Source organism: Coregonus clupeaformis, unplaced genomic scaffold (assembly GCF_020615455.1).
Source record: "Coregonus clupeaformis isolate EN_2021a unplaced genomic scaffold, ASM2061545v1 scaf0293, whole genome shotgun sequence".
In the NCBI taxonomy this organism is placed as follows: Eukaryota; Metazoa; Chordata; class Actinopteri; order Salmoniformes; family Salmonidae; genus Coregonus; species Coregonus clupeaformis.
In genome coordinates, this window is record NW_025533748.1 from 276,977 (window position 1) to 294,834 (window position 17,858).

The 17,858-nt window shown below is 45.9% G+C and overlaps 1 protein-coding gene across 3 annotated transcripts in view; it reads right to left on the bottom strand.

The window, feature by feature from the left end:
• LOC121568737 (histone lysine acetyltransferase CREBBP-like) overlaps positions 1–17,858 on the bottom strand; it is an 89,443-nt gene that overhangs the window by 43,374 nt on the left and 28,211 nt on the right. For all 3 annotated transcript variants that reach the window (XM_045214658.1, XM_045214659.1, XM_045214657.1), the window contains exons 2-7: positions 16,948–17,531; positions 9,204–9,368; positions 7,565–7,820; positions 3,978–4,091; positions 1,184–1,435; positions 724–814 (exon numbers count right to left, since the gene is read on the bottom strand). In XM_045214658.1, the coding sequence (XP_045070593.1) occupies positions 724–814; positions 1,184–1,435; positions 3,978–4,091; positions 7,565–7,820; positions 9,204–9,368; positions 16,948–17,531 (1,462 nt within the window). The remainder of the gene's footprint in view (positions 1–723; positions 815–1,183; positions 1,436–3,977; positions 4,092–7,564; positions 7,821–9,203; positions 9,369–16,947; positions 17,532–17,858) is intronic.

The following is a 17,858-nucleotide window of genomic DNA, read 5'->3' on the forward strand; positions in this document are numbered from 1 at the left end:
AGTGAGAAAGTTAGACGGACAAATATCATACCCCCACAAAAATGCTAACCTCCCGTTATTGTAATGGTGAGAGGTTAGCATGTCTTGGGGACTTGATATTTGTGCGTCTAACTTTCTCAATCATCATTCACGATTCATTCAGAACTATCTGTAATCATAGTAGCATCCACATTAATGTAGAAGTCTTTGTAAATAAGAATAGAATATGTTTCTAATCAAAGAGACTCCAAAATGACACAATACATTATTTACCATTCATTTCATTTCTATTGGGCACAAAATAATCTGAAACACAGCCAAAACAAACAGCAAATGCATCCAACTAGTTTGTTGAGTCACTAGCTTGATGTAATCATTGCGTGCTAGGAATATGGGACCAAATAATACACTTTTGACTATTTTAATACACATAAGTGAATTTGTCCCAATATTTTTGGACTATGTACAAAAAGTGCTGTAATTTCTAAAATGGTTCACCCGATATGGACGAAAAAAGCCTCAAATTAAAGCTGAGACTGCACTTTAACCTCAGTCATTGTATCATTTCAAACCCAAAGTGCTGGGGTACAGAGCCAAAACAAACAAAAAATCCCTCTCCCAATACTTTTGGAGCGCTGCTGTACACTGCGGTGAGCCCAGCTTCGTACCATCCAGTTGGAGTTAACTAGGGCATAGAATTCAGAGAGACAATCCAAACGGGTTAGTGGACTTTAGTGGACTCACTTGTTGAGCGACGAGGGGAGCGAGGAGTCTGAGTGCATGCCGGTCTCCGAGGGCACGCCCATCCCTCCTCCGGCCATGTTCATGTTAGTGCCTGGGAGAAAACACAGCCAACCAGAGTCAGCATTACAACCAAAACAGTGACCAATACCCTCACTATACCCCTTTGACGCATCACACCTGACCCTTATACAGAGAACTACACCAAAATGAATTAACGAGTCAACCAATCAAACAAACAATTCATTGTTTATTTAACCATTTCATGTGTCATCCTCTGGAATTTCAAACTGTGCATATTTGCAAACCCAAAATTCTATTCAGTTGAATCAATCTTATGCGTCTATCAACCCATTTTTACATTTACGATTTAGTCATTTAGAAGATGCTCTTATCCAATTGTCCTGAAGTGCTTTACAGTAATCTAGCCTAGAGACCCAATGAGACCAAGCAACATTCTGACCTAGTGCATTGATGGAGCGTAGCTGCTGCCCTCCCTGGGCTGTGTTCTGTCCTCCCTGTCCCTGAGCAGCGGACTGGTTACCGTAGGGCAGGCCCAGGGCGGCGTAGGCCCGCTGCATGGAACTGGGGTCGATGTGCCCGCTGCTGGCACTGCCAATGTTCATGGAGGAACCCGGGGAGCTGCCGGGAGGGCCCGTGCCCACCGTGGCACTGATGGCACTCTGCAGGCTAGCACCGGGCGAACCCAGCATGGCTGGAGAGAGAGTGGAGAATTTTTTTTAGAGAAGAGTGGGGAGAGGAAGAGAAGAGTGGGGGGGGAGAGAGAGAGAGACAGAAAGTGGAGAGGAGAAGGAGATGTGAGTAATTATGCACACTATTGCACATAACTCCCGTCCCTCCCCCATTTTTCTCATTGACAACAAAACAGAACTACCTTTAGGACTTGGCTTGGGCCTATGTCAATAAACCATTAGTACGCCCTTCCAGAAAAGGTCTGCCGTATGTTACGTTTGATGAAAAGCAATCTACTTACTTATTGGAAAGATTCTCATGGAAGTTATAAAACTCAAGAGTTGTTAAACCAAACAAATCTGTAAATCCTATATTCATATTTTTTACGATCTAAAATAATGTATTTATCTGTTTTCACCCAAAGATCCTACTACTGCTCTATACCTTACTGTATGTTGAACTGTGACAGGCAAAGTGTGTGTGCACGTTGCCTCTTTGGGGGATTTAAATCTGTCACTGCTCTTCAGGCCAATCAGAGAGCATGATCTCCCCGAGCCCCTCCCCCACTGTTAGAAGCTCCCGAGCCCCTCCCCCAGGGTGTCAGATTACAGGCCCATGGTTCTACAGGAATCCTTTATAGCCAGCGAGCCAGCACAGAGCGCAGCCAGGGATAAGGCCTGCAGGTGGCGCCACTGAAAACAACTTCACTCCACACATCCTTTCACTCACTCACTATAGGGTTCTATCCTCTCAGCTCAGCATGCTTCTCTGTTGACAATTTAGTTACATTGTAAAAAATTAAAATAAACCTTTACATCGCATTCCATTTATAGCTAAAGTGTGTTATAGTGTAAAATGCATCTGACTGTTGTAAATTCAATGTGTCAATGTTTTTGTATCTGTGCCTACAGTATGTAAATAACCTGAAATACAATTAAAATGTAATGTGGCTGAGGAGCCAGATTTCTGAATGAAAACTCAGTGCTGAGGGGCGACAACAACCGGTTTATCTGACCAAAAGTAATCTACAGTGCATTCGGAAAGTATTCAGACCCCTTCACTTTTTCCACATTTTGTTACGTTACAGCATTATTTAAAAAAAATTAAACTATTTTTGCAAATGTATTAAAAATAAAAAAAACAGAAATATCATATTTACATAAGTATTCAGACTCTTTGCTATGAGACTCGAAATTGAGCTCAAGTGCATCATGTTTCCATTGACCATCCTTGAGATGTTTCTACAACTTGATTGGAGTCCACCTGTGGTAAATTCAATTGATTGGACATTATTTGGAAATGCACACATCTGTCTATATAAGGTCCCACAGTTGACAGTGCATGTCAGAGCAAAATCCAAGCCATGAGGTCGAAGGAATTATTCGTAGAGCTCCGAGACAATCGGGGGAGAAGGGCCTTGGTCAGGGAGGTGACCAAGAACCCAATGGTCACTCTGACAGAGCTCCAGAGCTCCTCTGTGGAGATGGGAGAACCTTTCCTGAAGGACAACCATCTCTGAGGCACTCCACCAATCAGGCCTTTATGGTAGAGTGGCCAGACGGAAGCCACTCCTCAGTAAAAGGCACATGATAGCCCGCTTGGAGTTTGCCAAAAGGCACCTAAAGGACTCTCAGACCATGAGAAACAAGATTCTCTGGTCTGATGAAACCAAGATTGATCTCTTTAGCCTGTACACCAAGCGTCACATCTGGAGGAAACCTTGCACCATCCCTACGATGAAGTATGGTGGTGGCAGCATCATGCTGTGGGGATGTTTTTCAGTGGCAGGGACTGGGAGACTAGTCAGGATTGAGGGAAAGATGAACGGAGCAGAGTACAGAGAGATTCTTGATGAAAACCTGCTCCAGAGCGCTCAGGACCTCAGACTGGGGCGAAGGTTCCCCTTCCAACACGACAACGACCCTAAGCACACAGCCAAGACAACGCAGGAGTGGCTTCGGGACAAGTCTCTGAATGTCCTTGAGTGGCCCAGCCAGAGCCCGGACTTGAACTCAATCGAACATCTCTGGAGATACCTGAAAATAGCTGTGCAGCGACGCTCCCCATCCAACCAGACAGAACTTGAGAGGATCTGCAGAGAAGAATGGGAGGAACTCCACAAATACAGGTGTGCTAAGTTTGTAGTGTCATACCCAAGAAGACTCGAGGATGTAAATCGCTGCCAAAGGTGCTTCAACAAAGTACAGAAAAAAGGGTCTGAATACTTATGTAAATGTTATATTTCCGTTTTTTTTATTTGTAATAAATTTACAAAAATTATGGGGTATTGTGTGGACGTAGATTGATGAGGAAAAAACGATTGAATCCATAACGTAACAAAATGTAGAAAAAGACAAGGGCTCTGAATACTTCCCGAATGCACTGTATCTACTTGAATGGCTATGCTAATGCAAAAATCACCTGTATGGGAGGATATTCACAATACCCAACGTCTCACACTCACACACACACACACACACACGCACACGCACACGCACGCACGCACGCACACACACGCGTGTGATGGAGTAAAGGGTCCTAGGGGAAAAACAACAGGTACTCACGCTGCTGGTTCCTTTTGTCGCTGGCGTTCTTCAGCGGCAGGCAGACGGGACAGTCGTGCCGCGTGCAGTTCTTCCAGTGAGAGATTATCTGTCTGGACGACGCACAGTGAGCCACTGTGGGGGGATAGAGGGGTAAGAGAGGAAGACAGAAGGGAAATAGGAGAGATTGAATGAAAGATAGAAAAAGAGCGACAAAGATGAAAGAAAGAGGGATGACAGAAGAGGGATGACAGAAGAGGGATGACAGAAGGCAACGAGTCATTGAAAAACACATACAGTAGCTATGACAAGATGATCACTTATATGACAACATAAAAACTGGCCAAACACTTGAGCACATAAAAATATGCTTTTGCCCAGTAAATCACAGTCAAAGAAAAAACATAAATCATAAAACGACGTGCCTATTCCCGAGCCGAAGGTGACTGTTGCCTAACGGGCCCTGTGCACACAGTCAGATAATTGCTGTAATAGATTTGATTTACACCCAGGGAATGTAAGTAAATGGTGTGATTGCTCAGGAGGAAGACACCAATAACAGGATGATTAGGGGCTTTAGAGACACATGGTGGTAAAAATCCTAACTTCCACTTAAATCGAATCGTCACTTAGTCTACATTTTTCTTCAACGAGTCGGACGTGAAGGATATTCTACAGACACCAGACAAGGCCCAAATCCCCGTCATTCGCATGAGAAAGAGACGGAGATATCGTGGACGTAGGTCGGGGTGCCTTGTAAGGATCCGACGGCGAGCGAGTAAACCGCCTCTTCCATCAATCCTATTAGCCAATGTTCAATCATTTGAAAATAAATTGGACAACATAAGACTAAGGATATCCTACCAACGGGACATTAAAAACTGTAATATCTTATGTTTCACCGAGTCGTGGCTGAACGACGACATGGACAACATACAGCTGGCGGGATATACGCTACATCGGCTGGATAGAACGGCTGACTCCGGTAAGACAAGGGGTGGCGGTCTGTGTATATTTGTAAACAACAAAATCTAATACTAAGGAAGTCTCGAGGTTTTGCTCGCCTGAGGTAGAGTATCTCATGATAAGCTGTAGATCAGACTATTTACCAAGAGAGTTTCTCTATATTTTTCGTAGCTGTCTATTTACCACCACAAACCAATGCTGGCACTAAGATTGCACTCAATGAGCTGTATAAGGCCATAAGTAAACAGGAAAACGCTCATCCAGAGGCAGCGCTCCTAGTGGCCGGGGACTTTAATGCAGGGAAACTTAAATCAGTTCTACCTCATTTCAACCAGCATGTTAAATGTGCAACCAGAGGAAAAAAATACTCTCGACCACCTTTACTCCCGTAGCACTCACGTCTGTAGCCATGAAGTGCTTTGAAAGGCTGGTCATGGCTCACATCAACACCATTATCCCAGAAAACCTAGACCCACTCAAATTTGCATACCACCCCAACAGATCCACAGATGATGCAATCTCTATTGCACTCCACACTGCCCTTTCCCACCTGGACAAGAGGAACACCTACGTGAGAATGCTATTAATTGACTACAGCTCAGCGTTCAACACCATAGTGCCCTCAAAGCTCATCACGAAGCTAAGGACCCTGGGACTAAACACCTCCTTCTGCAACTGGATCCTGGACTTCCTGACGAGCCGCCCCCAGGTGATAAGGGTAGGTAACAACACATCTGCCACGCTGATCCTCAACACGGGGCCCCTCAGGGGTGCGTGCTCAGTCCCCTCCTGTACTCCCTGTTCACCCATGACTGCATGGCCAGGCACGACTCCAACACCATCATTAAGGTTGCCGACGACAAAACAGTGGTAGGCCTGATCACCGACAACGATGAGACAGCCTATAGGGAGGTGGTCAGAACCCTGGCCGTGTGGTGCCAGGATAACAACCTCTCCCTCAACGTGATCAAGACAAAGGAGATGATTGTGGACTACAGGAAAAGAAGAGGACCGAGCACGCCCCATTCTCATCGACGGGGCTGTAGTGGAACAAGTTGAGAGCTTCAAGTTCCTTGGTGTCCACATCACCAACAAACTATCATGGTCAAAACACACCAAGACAGTTGTGAAGAGGGCACGACAAAGCCTATTCCCCCTCAGCAGACTGAAAAGATTTGTCATGGGTCCTCAGAAAGTTCTACAGCTGCACCATCGAGAGCATCCTGCCCGGACTATTTGCATTACCCCCCCCACCACAACCCCCTCTTTTACGCTGCTGCTACTCTTGTTTATTATTTATGCAGTCACTTTAACTCTACTCACATGTACATATTACCTCGACTAACCGGTGCCCCCGCACATTGACTCTGTACCGGTACCCCCTGTGTATAGTCTCCCTACTGTTATTTTATTTTACTGCTGCTCTTTAATTATTTGGTATTTTTTACTTAACATTTTTTTTTTTTACTGCATTGTTGGTTAAGGTCTTGTAAGTAAGCATTTCACTGTAAGGTCTACACCTGTTGTATTCAGCACATGTGGCAAATTTGATTTGATCAACGCATTGACTGAAGTGGAAGTTAGGATTCACCCCTTCAAGAGTATAAAAGAGGTCATTCTACTCCTGCTAACATCAATAAGTCTCGGACCAGAGTTTGTATTAACTAAAGAAAAGCCTCAAGTATTTGAGTTATCATTAAGTCACATGGCTTGTAGGTACGTGACATATTACACCACAAAATGTCAAACAAATACAAAATCGGAACCGGCAAACCCAAACAACGAGAGGCCATTTAAATAAACAAACACTAATATAAACCATTTTAAAAACACGTAAACAGCACAACCTAATTAAAATCGGCTGAGACCTAGAACATCATATATCCTCATTTGACCTCATCGCCATTAAAACACATTACCAATATGACTGGCACCGTGGGGTTAAAGGTCAGAAGCCATTGCCCTAGAGAGACCCTTTAATGTCCAGAGCAGCGCGGGTCGGGAGGAAAGCTCCGTAGCCACACAGACAGACCCAGTGTGGAGACTAAAGCCACTTGAGTATTTACATTAGGCCTAAGCACCCAGACAGGCTTTTAAAACAAGCCCTGGGATTTATAGCTGCTGGTTTCCTCACTATTAATATAGGCTGGAGCAGGCTTTCAGTCAGTCACAGGGGCAAACAGGAGGGAGGGAATGGAAGACAATGTTTCTTTCAAAGTCCTCAATTCTGCGCATCCTCTCTCTTCACTTCATCCTCAAAACGCACAGAGATGGTCAGAGGACAGGGACCTTAGACTTTCTCCTCCAATACGGTTGAGAAGTAGTCGAGCAGATAGGATGCAAGGAATAGCAGAAAGACTAATTCAGATAGAGCCATGGAGGAGGAGAGAGTGGCTTTAGGGACAGCAGAACAGAGAAAGGTAACCAACTGTTGACTTCACCAACGTCAATCAACAAACTATAGCCTTCTAAATGGCGGGAGGAGATATCCATGTCTCTTACATTAAATGGAGTAAAAATGACATCCAGTTCGACATTAACGAGTGTGTGTTCATTCATATTCACACAGGCTCAGTCCACCAACCCTTAACCAGCATCCAACACCATCCAACACCACCCAACCTCCTTCCCCAGACACTCACCCTGGCAGGACTTGCCGGCCTGGCAGTGTGTCATGTGGTTGAGGACGTTCTTCATGGTGCGGCAGTGTGGCAGGGCGCAGGCCCGCACCTCCCCATTGGCCTGCTCCCGCCGCTGGCACTTGTGGGCGTGGAGCAGCAGGACCAGCTGCTGCTGGATGAGCTTGCGCTTCTCTGGGTCGGCTGTGTGGCCTGCCGCCGCAGCAGCCACCCCGCCGCCGCTGGGGACCATGGAGGATACCTGCTGCTGCATCTGGGCCTTGGGAGGGGAAACGCACCAAATAAGGAAGTGAGGTAGACTGGATTTATTTGAAACAGCTTGAATTGGAACTGGATTGCTTGATCCTGGATCTGAGGTTTGATGAGGGAGAAAGAGAGAGGGAAAACATTTGTGTGAGAAAGAGTGTGGGTGTGGGTGTGGGGGGGGGAGCGGAGAACAGAGAAAGAACAATTCCCAGACAGAGAGAATAATGGGACGAGGCCAACGAATGAATCAAAAAGAAAGAAAAGCAGAGAAGCCACACAAAAAAAAGGCCTAGTAAACATCCAACTACTTCACATAAGACTCCTTTAACCTTTAACCAAAATAGAAACGCTTTCAACTATTTCCTCTGTAATGAGTTCATTAGGCCCTTTTCCTGTTCCTGGGAGAGAGACTTGCATGCAGTATTTACTCAGTGCCTTGAAAGAGACCCCTCTCTTTCTCATTCTCTCTCTGCACAACTAGGATAACTGCTCAACAATATTCTGAGTGGACTGCCTTTTAACAAATGTTTCCCCCTTCCGGCACTCTCTCATTCTGCATTCCAGGCCTGGCTTTTTGGAGAGGGAAGAGAAATATGTCGGAATAATTGTTCCAATACCGTGGCGGTGGGAACTGCACCGTTATTCAAAGCCAATGCAGAGACGAATGGACTCGCAGACTTCGGTTTAGTTGTGTCACTACGTAAGACTAGATCTGAAAGGATTTGATAGGTGTTAGCGATATGGTAATACATCTTTGTCCTCTGATAGGCAAGGGGTAATTTTCACTGTATTGCTTCAACCAATCCTCTCAGAGTAAATAGGACGTAGAATCTAAGGGTCAATGATAGGGGTTTTAGAGACCCCTCCTCTAACTAGGAAATGATCTAATCTCTTCAGTGTTCACAGATCTGAAAGGACTGGATAAGTCAAATCACATTTTAATTTGTCACATGCGCCGAATACAACAGGTGTAGTAGACCTTACCGTGAAATGCTTACTTACAAGCCCTTAACCAACAATGCAGTTCAAGAAATAGCATTAAAAAAAACATGGGTACTATAAGTGTACACATTAATATGACGATGGTGTCACTTAACCCTCCGATAAACTGAGTGGAGCTTCCACATAGTAAGTTCAGTCCTTTCATATCTGCTAACACCAAGAGGATAGGGGCAGGGTTACAACAAGTCTGAAACTCAAGGCACGGGGACCACATCAGGCCCGAGAGCTGCTTTTTGTGGTCCCCAGACAGATATTGGATTCCAACTGGTTAAGGGGGCTAGACGAAGAGGCAAGAGATCCAAATGGAACCAGACCGTTCCCAGAACCCTTTGTTGTCATGTAATCTAAACGCAGGTTTGCATTTCTCCTTTTCTACGAAGTTGGAGGAACTTACCAGGTTTGGCACGCTGCCGGCCCCCTTCAGGTCGCTGGGGAAGGGGGGCAGGCTGTTGGCAAGAGCCGCCTTGTTCTGGAGCTGCTGCTGGGTGTTCACCCCCATCTGCTGCTGGACCCCTCCCTGGCCATACTGCTGCCCAAACGGACTGCCAGCCATACCCATCTACAGAGAAAGAGAAAAAGAAAGAGAGAGAAAGAGAGACAGGGGATTAGGACAATCACTGAGGTGAACCGGTCTCTGCTCATGAGTTTCAAAACGAGTCAAGAAGGATCACGACGATGTATGATTTGGGACTGTAAAACCGTGAAACTAACTAATTGGGTTAAAATGAAATTGGGGCCCCAATATTGCAAGGCACAGCCACAGGTTTCCCCACTGCACACAATACCAAAGAGCCTAGTGTTTGAGCACTGATTCCGTGGGAAGTGTCTAGAAGGGGAGAGTGACGTGCAATGGCAGGTCTGACGGTTGACGTGTCTCTACGTGGTTGAGATAAGAGGAAGTGGCCCCTGTTACAAGGCCTCCCCAAATCACGCCATCTCTTAACCACAACAACATCTAATAGTAAACTAAGGAGAGCACCTAAACATAACACAGGCTAGGTATAGATATGAATATATGTCTTACAAGTTACTTGTAGAAGATTGTACATGTAGGATCTTGTGGAGGAGCTCATTGAAACGGATGAAAATAGGAGAGCGGTCAGATGCAATGTGACATGAATATTATTGCAACAGGTCCGTGTCCCCCTGTCTTTATAACGGCCAAACCCAAAAACGGGCAAATAAGGAAACAGAGCTATGAAAGAAACATTTACCCATGGGTGGTGGCCAAATCCCGTCCATTTATGTATCCATCTAGCATCATTAAACTTCCTTGACTGGCTTCTCAACACATAGAAGACACTATATTTCAGAGCCAACAGGTGGTGCAAGATCTGCTGCAGGCATGGAGAGAATAGTAAAATAACTAGTGCTGAACAGTGTGCAGCTGCAGGCACCTGCAATCTCTTTAGAATAAAACAAACACTCATTTTGATCTTCCAATATGACCAATAAGGTTTAACCATGTAGGTGTGCAGTCATTTATCGTTTAATTATCCCGTGCAATTATGACATTACGCTGAGTATACCAAACATTAGAAACACCTTCCTAATATTGAGTTGCACCCCCTTTTGCCCTCAGAACAGCCTACATTTGTCAGGGCATGGACTCTACAAGTTGTCGAAAGCGTTCCACAGGGATGCTGGCCCATGTTGACTCCAATGCATCCCACAGTTCTGTCAAGTTGGCTGGATGTCCTTTGGGTGGTGGACCATTGTTGATACACACGGGAAACTGTTGAGCGTGAAAACACCAGCAGCGTTGCAGTTCTTGACACAAACCGGTGTGCCTGGCACCTACTGCCATACCCTGTTCAAAGGCACTTAAAGTGATTTGGAAAGTATTCAGACCACTTAATTTTTTCCACATATTACTTTATAGCCTCATTCTAAAATGTATTGAATTGTTTCCCCACCCTCAATCTGCACACAATACCCCAAAATGACAAAGCAAAAACAGGTTTGTAGATTTTTTTGCAAATGTATTTAAAAATAGAAAACGTAAATATAACATTTACATAAGTATTCAGACCCTTTACTCAGTACTTTGTTGAAGTACCTTTGGCAACGATTACAGCCTTGAGTCTTCTTGGGTATGACACAAGCTTGGCACACCTGTATTTGGGGAGTTTCTACCATTCTTCTCTGCAGATCCTCTCAAGCGCTGTCAGGTTGGATGGGGAGCGTTGCTGCACAGCTATTTTCAGGTCTCTCCAGAGATGTTCGATTGGGTTCAAGTCCGGGCTCTGGCTGGGCCACTCAAGGACATTCAGAGACTTGTCCCGAAGCCATCCGCTGCGTTTTCTTGGCTGTGTGCTTAGGGCCGTTGTCCTGTCTGAGGTCCGCTTTGCCCCAGTCTGAGGTCCTGAGAGCTCTGGAGCAGGTTTTCATCAAGGATCTCTGTACTTTGCTCCATTCATCTTTCCCTTAATCCTGACTAGTCTCCCAGTCCCTGCCGCTGAAAAACATCCCAACAGCATGATGCTGCCACCACCATGCTTCACCGTAGGGATGGTGCAAGGTTTCCTCCAGATGAGACGCTTGGCATTCAGGCCAAAGAGTTCAATCTTGGTTTCATCAGACCAGAGAGTATTGTTCCTCATGGTCCGAGAGTCCTTTAGGTGCCTTTTGGCAAACTCCAAGCGGGCTGTCATGTGCCTTTTACCGAGGAGTGGCTTCGGTCTGGCCACTCTACCATAAAGGCCTGATTGGTGGAGTGCTGCAGAGATGGTTGTCCTTCTGGAAGGTTCTCCCATCTCCACAGAGGAACTCTAGAGCTCTGTCAGAGTGACCATCGGGTTCTTGGTCACCTCCCTGACCAAGGCCCTTCTAACCCGATTGGTCAGTTTGGCCGGGCGGCCAGCTCTAGGAAGAGTCTTGGTGGTTCCAAACTTCTTCCATTTAAGGATGATGGAGGCCACTGTGTTCTTGGGGACCTTCAATGCTGCAGACATTTTTTGGTACCCTTTCCCAGATCTGTGCCTCGACACAATCCTGTCTAGGAGCTCTACGGACAATTCCTTCGACCTCATGGCTTGGTTTTTGCTCAGACATGCACTGTCAACTGTTGGACCTTAAATAAGACAGGCGTGTGTCTTTCCAAATCATGTCCAATCAATTGAATTGACCACAGGTGGACTCCAATCAAGTTCAATCCAATCACACAGTGTATAGCTCAGGTCTTAAAGGGGCAATCAGCAGTTGCTACATCCATTTTTTGACTTAATGATATGTACCCATGTACCCAAGAAATGCCTCACTAGCTTACAATGTCATACTCCACCAGAACCCAAAATGTAAGCTCGTTTTACTCCAATATTTGTAAACAAAGTAAATGTAAACAAACACTGTCTAGCCTCAAAACTATACTGTTGATATCAAAGACTGTCGTTGCATCCATAGCTCGGTCTATGAATTTGAGAGTGGTTACATTTCCCAAACCCCATCCCTCAGCTTTTTATCGAAACAGGGGTGAGGAGAACGATTTGTTATTGTTTGAACTGCTTATTGCCACTTTAATATGTTGGATGACTAGCAATCAAGCATACTAACCTAATCCCTGTCTCCAAACTCCATCCCTCTCCTGGTGTGCATGTGTACACAGCCCTGCCTGCTCTGCTCTAGCAGCATGCTCTTTTACTGTGCTCTGCTGTGCTTAGTGGAGGGGAGAGGAGAGAGAGGAGGAGGCTCTCCCACTGCTGTCAGCGCTCCAGCAGACAGATGAAAGAGCCAGAGACTAGCAGCAGCCACGCTCAGCTCAACAGCTGAGCTCTAGTCTGCTGTCGTGCGTCTGCCCCTCCCCCTACACACACAAAGAGTGGAGCGCTGACGCTCCTGACTTCCGCTCTGCCTCACGTACACTTTAGTTTTAGTCTCCCACAAACAAACACTCTCACGGTCCCAGTCTAGCACAGGCACGCACATGCTTAGTGACTGGCAAACAAACTCACTTCAAGCTTCAACTTTGTTATTCCTTTTTACAGGCTAGATCTTGCTCCAACTAGGCTAGATCTTGCTCCAACTCTAGGCCAGCTCCAGCTCTTGCTCCCACTCTAGGCCAGCTCTTGCTCCAACTCTAGGCCAGCTCCAGCTCTTGCGCCAACTCTAGGCCAGCTCCAGCTCTTGCTCCAACTCTAGGCCAGCTCTTGCTCCAACTCTAGGCCAGCTCTTGCTCCAACTCTAGGCCAGCTCTTGCTCCAACTCTAGGCCAGCTCTTGCTCCAACTCTAGGCCAGCTCTTGCTCCAACTCTAGGCCAGCTCTTGCTCCAACTCTAGCTCTTGCTCCAACTCTAGGCCAGCTCCAACTGAGCTGGATAATTTATTTGGCACATCTTAGATAGTTAACTTATAGTTATAAGCAGTGGCGTGTGGCGTCCCCACCCCCCAGCTTTAGGGCACCCCAACACACACATGTCCCCTTTACAGCTCCATTATGAGCCAAGGGGCCAGCACACACAGAACGGGAAGAGAAAGAAAACAAGAGCGAGAGAGAGAGAGACCAAGTGGTCTTCTGTCACAAGGTTGTTGTTGTCCCTCTGTTTCAAATAGTTCTCTCATGTTGTTGTGCCTACTGAATCCCACAGAGACCACCACATTTCTGTGAATGGCAGCAGTAGGTTTACTCTAGCTAGCAGGGGTGCAGTATGTAAAGCATGTCTGCTCTTCGAAGTTGGGGTCAATTCTATTTCAATTCAGGAAGTACACTGAAATTCCAATTCTCTTCAATTAGAAAAATTTGGAATGAAGATGTTTGTTTAGCATACTGTCTAAATTGAATGGAATTGACCCCAACCCTGCTGCTGATCATTACAAATACCCAGAACGGTGGGCTGACGCTCTGGTGTCTGCCACACTTCAGCAGCACGCGTTAGTCTTGTGGCAGCTGTGCAATGTCAATACTGCCAGAGCTAGCAACAGCTCTTTCATCTAGCAACCACAGCCTAACCAACGTACCATTGCACGTACACACTAGCCTCCACAGCTTCAAATCACTCTTTCAATATGTCCTTCATTTCTTTCTCTCCATTACCATCTATTTCTCTTGGCAGTAGGTTAGATGGTGAAGATGCACTCAACGTCCTATCAACACCCAGGGTTGACGCTGCTACTGTTGCTGGGGCGTAACTATGGAAAATTTGCAGAAAACTGTAGACATGATATTACTCACTGTCAGTCTTGCACAGTATTGTGTAAGAAAGCAAAGTTGGGCACTCAAGTGCGTGTCAGCGAGCCCGGGGGTTTGTTTAATGTGGTGACGGCCTGCATGTGTCGAGTGTGTATGAACTAGGAAGCTGGTTTCCCCTTGGTTTCTTGTCAAGCCACAACAGTAGCAGATAAGACCCGTAGATATTCATGAAATGATCACTACCACAGAACTACTACTACGCGCTTTTCACATCAACATATAAAGCTAGTCTTCCTCTTGTTTCTTTCTCTGCACAGAATCAAGACATTACTTGTTATCAGTATGTTGCCTTTGCAGAAACAGAAAAATATCCCTTCACCCTCCATCAATAATTTATATCCACATTCTAAAACAACTTGAAGCAAGTAAATAGTAGGCCTAAGTCTATGGGTTATGAATGAAATATCAAGCTATATTTTATATGGGCCTAATGCTCCATGCTTTCGCCTCAGCCTTCCCTACAAGCAAGACAGGCAAGGGAATACCTATATACACCTCATACGATATGAGACTGTTACCCTGCTGTCTGCTCTGACTCCAGTAGCTACAACCAGCTAGCTAAGCAAGGGAATCCAGTGGATAACGTTAGTATTGATCTGCTATGGAGACCTCTGACTCCAGTAGCTACAGGCAGAATCCCGTTATTGGAAAAGGCTGTTCTGAGGGCAGGCCTGTGCTCCTAACATGCTATGAAAGGTCACTTCTGCTGTACTGAAGGGATGTATTCAACACCCCAGCTGGGTGTCCTGTTCCTCCAACAATCCCAGGGTAAGCTTACAGATGGATGTGTGGGAGACAAGGATGCATCAGAGAGAGGGAGACCAACAGATGCATGTGTACACGTATTGACCAACAGGGATTATAGCGCTCAAGCAGTACAAGAACAATGCACACTCACACTCCGATTCTCTCACACACACACACAGTGAGTGTATCAAGAGATCAGTCTATATGAGCAGGGAATCCCTGTTCCAAACAGAGAGACATGACTTTGCATCTCATAGCTCAACAGTGATGAGCAGGGATACCAGAGCTGTACCGATGCCACCAAACCAACATCAAGCTTCCTATCTGGACAGACAGACATACCGATGCAAAGCATGCATGGAACAGACAATGCAATGAACAAGCCATTAAGAAAGCATTGCTCTCAAAGCATGGGAAGACTATGGGACACAGTAAAGCAAGGACATCATTTCCCACTCCCATCTGTGTCAAGACTGGATGAATATAATGAAACAATCTAATCAAAAAGGTGAGATATATACAGTACCAGTCAAAAGTTTGGACACACCTACTCATTCCAGGGTTTTTCTTTATTTTTACTATTTTCTACTTTGTAGAATAATAGTGAAGACATCAAAACTATGAAATAACACATATGGAATCATGTAGTAACCAAAAAAGTGTTACACAAATCAAAATATATTTGATATTTGAGATTCTTCAAAAGTAGCCACCCTTTGCCTTGATGACAGCTTTGCACACTATTGGCATTCTCTCAACCAGCTTCACGAGGTAGTCACCTGGAATGCATTTCAATTAACAGGTGTGCTTTGTTAAAAGTTACATTTGTGGAATTTCTTTCCTTCTTAATGCGTTTGAGCCAATCAGTTGTGTTGTGACAAGGTAGGGGTGGTATACAGAAGATAGCCCTATTTGGTAAAAGACCAAGTCCATATTATGGCAAGCTCAAATAAGCTGTGAAGGTCAGTCAATACGGGAAATTCCAAGAACTTTGAACGTTTCTTCAAGTGCATTCGCAAAAACCTTCAAGCGCTATGATGAAACTGGCTCTCATGAGGACCGCCACAGGAAAGGAAGTACACAGAGTTACCTCTGCTGGATAAGTTCATTAGAGAGTTACCAGCCTTAGAAATTGTAGACCAAATAAATGCTTCAAAGTTCAAGTAACAGACACATCTCAACATCAACTGTTCAGAGGAGACTGCGTGAAGCAGACCTTCATGGTCGAATTGCTGCAAAGAAACCACTACTAAAGGACACCAATAAGAAGAAGACTTGCTTGGGCCAAGAAACACGAGCAATGGACATTAGACCGGTGGAAATCTGTCCTTTGGTCTGATGAGTCCAAATTTGAGATTTTTGGTTCCAACAGCTGTGTCTTTGTGAGATGCAGAGTAGGTGAATGGATGATCTCCGCATGTGTGGTTCCCACCGTAAAGCATGGAGGAGGTGGTGTGATGGTGCTTTGCTGGTGACACTGTGTGATTTATTTAGAATTCAAGGCACACTTAACCAGCATGGCTACCACAGCATTCTTCAGCGATACACCATTCCATCTGGTTTGCGCTTAGTGGGACTATCATTTGTTTTTCAACAGGACAATGACCCGACACACCTCCAGGCTGTGTAAGGGCTATTTGACCAAGAAGAAGAGTGATGGAGTGCTGCATCAGATGACCTGGCCTCCACAATCACCCGTCCTCAACCCAATTGAGATAGTTTGGGATGAGTTGGACCGCAGAGTGAAGGAAAAGCAGCCAGCAAGTGCTCAGCACATGTGGGCACTCCTTCAAGACTGTTGGAAAAGCATTCCAGGTGAAGCTGGTTGACAGAATGCCAAGCGCGTGCAAAGCTGTCAAGGCAAAGGGTGGCTACTTTGAAGAATCTCAAATATAAAATATATTTTGATTTGTTTAACACTTTTTTGGTTACGATTCCATGTGTGTTATTTCATAGTTTTGATGTCTTCACTATTATTATACAATGTAGAAAATAGTAAAAATAAAGAAAAACCCTTGAATGAGCAGGTGTCCAAACCTTTGACTGGCACTGTATATAAATAAATAATTGACAAAATGTATTTACTCCAGTTTTACAATCAAAAATCATACGGCAAGGCAATGAGTTTTCCTGGCCAGACTAGTCAAAACCCTAGGTCCCTAGTGAAGCCAGACAGTAAACAGACAGTACATGCACCAACACTCACCTTATTCATGTTGCCAGCCTGCTGGGTGTTCATGGTGTTGTGAGCTCCCATCTGCCCTCCCCCCTGAGCCAGAGTCTCAGCCAGCACACTGCTGCCTCCCGGCCCTGCGCCCCCCCCAGCATCCTGCATGACCTGGACCTGATACTGCTGCAGCCCCAGCCTGCCCCGTCCCGCCGGCCCCAGGGCCCCGTTCATCACCTGGCCCGGCATCCCGTGTCCCTGGCTGTTCATCATAGCCTGGTTGAAGCCCGCCATGGAGCCGTTGCCTTGTTGTCCGCTGACGGGGCTTCCTTTCTGGGCTTGGTTGGGCGAGCCCTGGCCCATGGGGCCTTTCCCCATCATGGGGCCTTTCCCCATCATGGGGCCCATGCCGCCGGGCCCAGCACTGCCCGCCCTCAGGAGCTCCGACAGCTGCTTGTGCTTGGCGGCAGCATCAGGGACCATGGAGCCCAGGCCCCGGGGACCTCCTCCAGGCACTCCTCCTCCCCCGCCATTGGAGGACATGCCCATCAAGCCACCCAAGTCCCCAATTGGGATCAGCTCGTCCGGGAGGTCATTCTCCAGGTCGAACAGCGACACCAGGTCTAATGGAAGAAAAACATACAGTTTAGGTGGTGTCTTTCTACGCCTGTTCTCTCAGTAACTTTCAGTCATGATTTGCCTGTTGTTGTGCTTGTTTGACAAGACAAATTGTTGCTGTCAACATTAAGCGAAAGTCCCCACAGAACAGAATAGTATCCAATTCACAGGTTGTCAAAATGGCAGTCAGAGTGAGATAAAGGCTTTAGCCAGTTTACTATCAGCCTGTCTGACAGTGTTTAGCCTGGCTGTCAAAGTTAGCAATCCTCCAAACATAGTCCAGGAACAGAACGGACGACAGCACAATACACAAACACACTCTTACTGAAAGT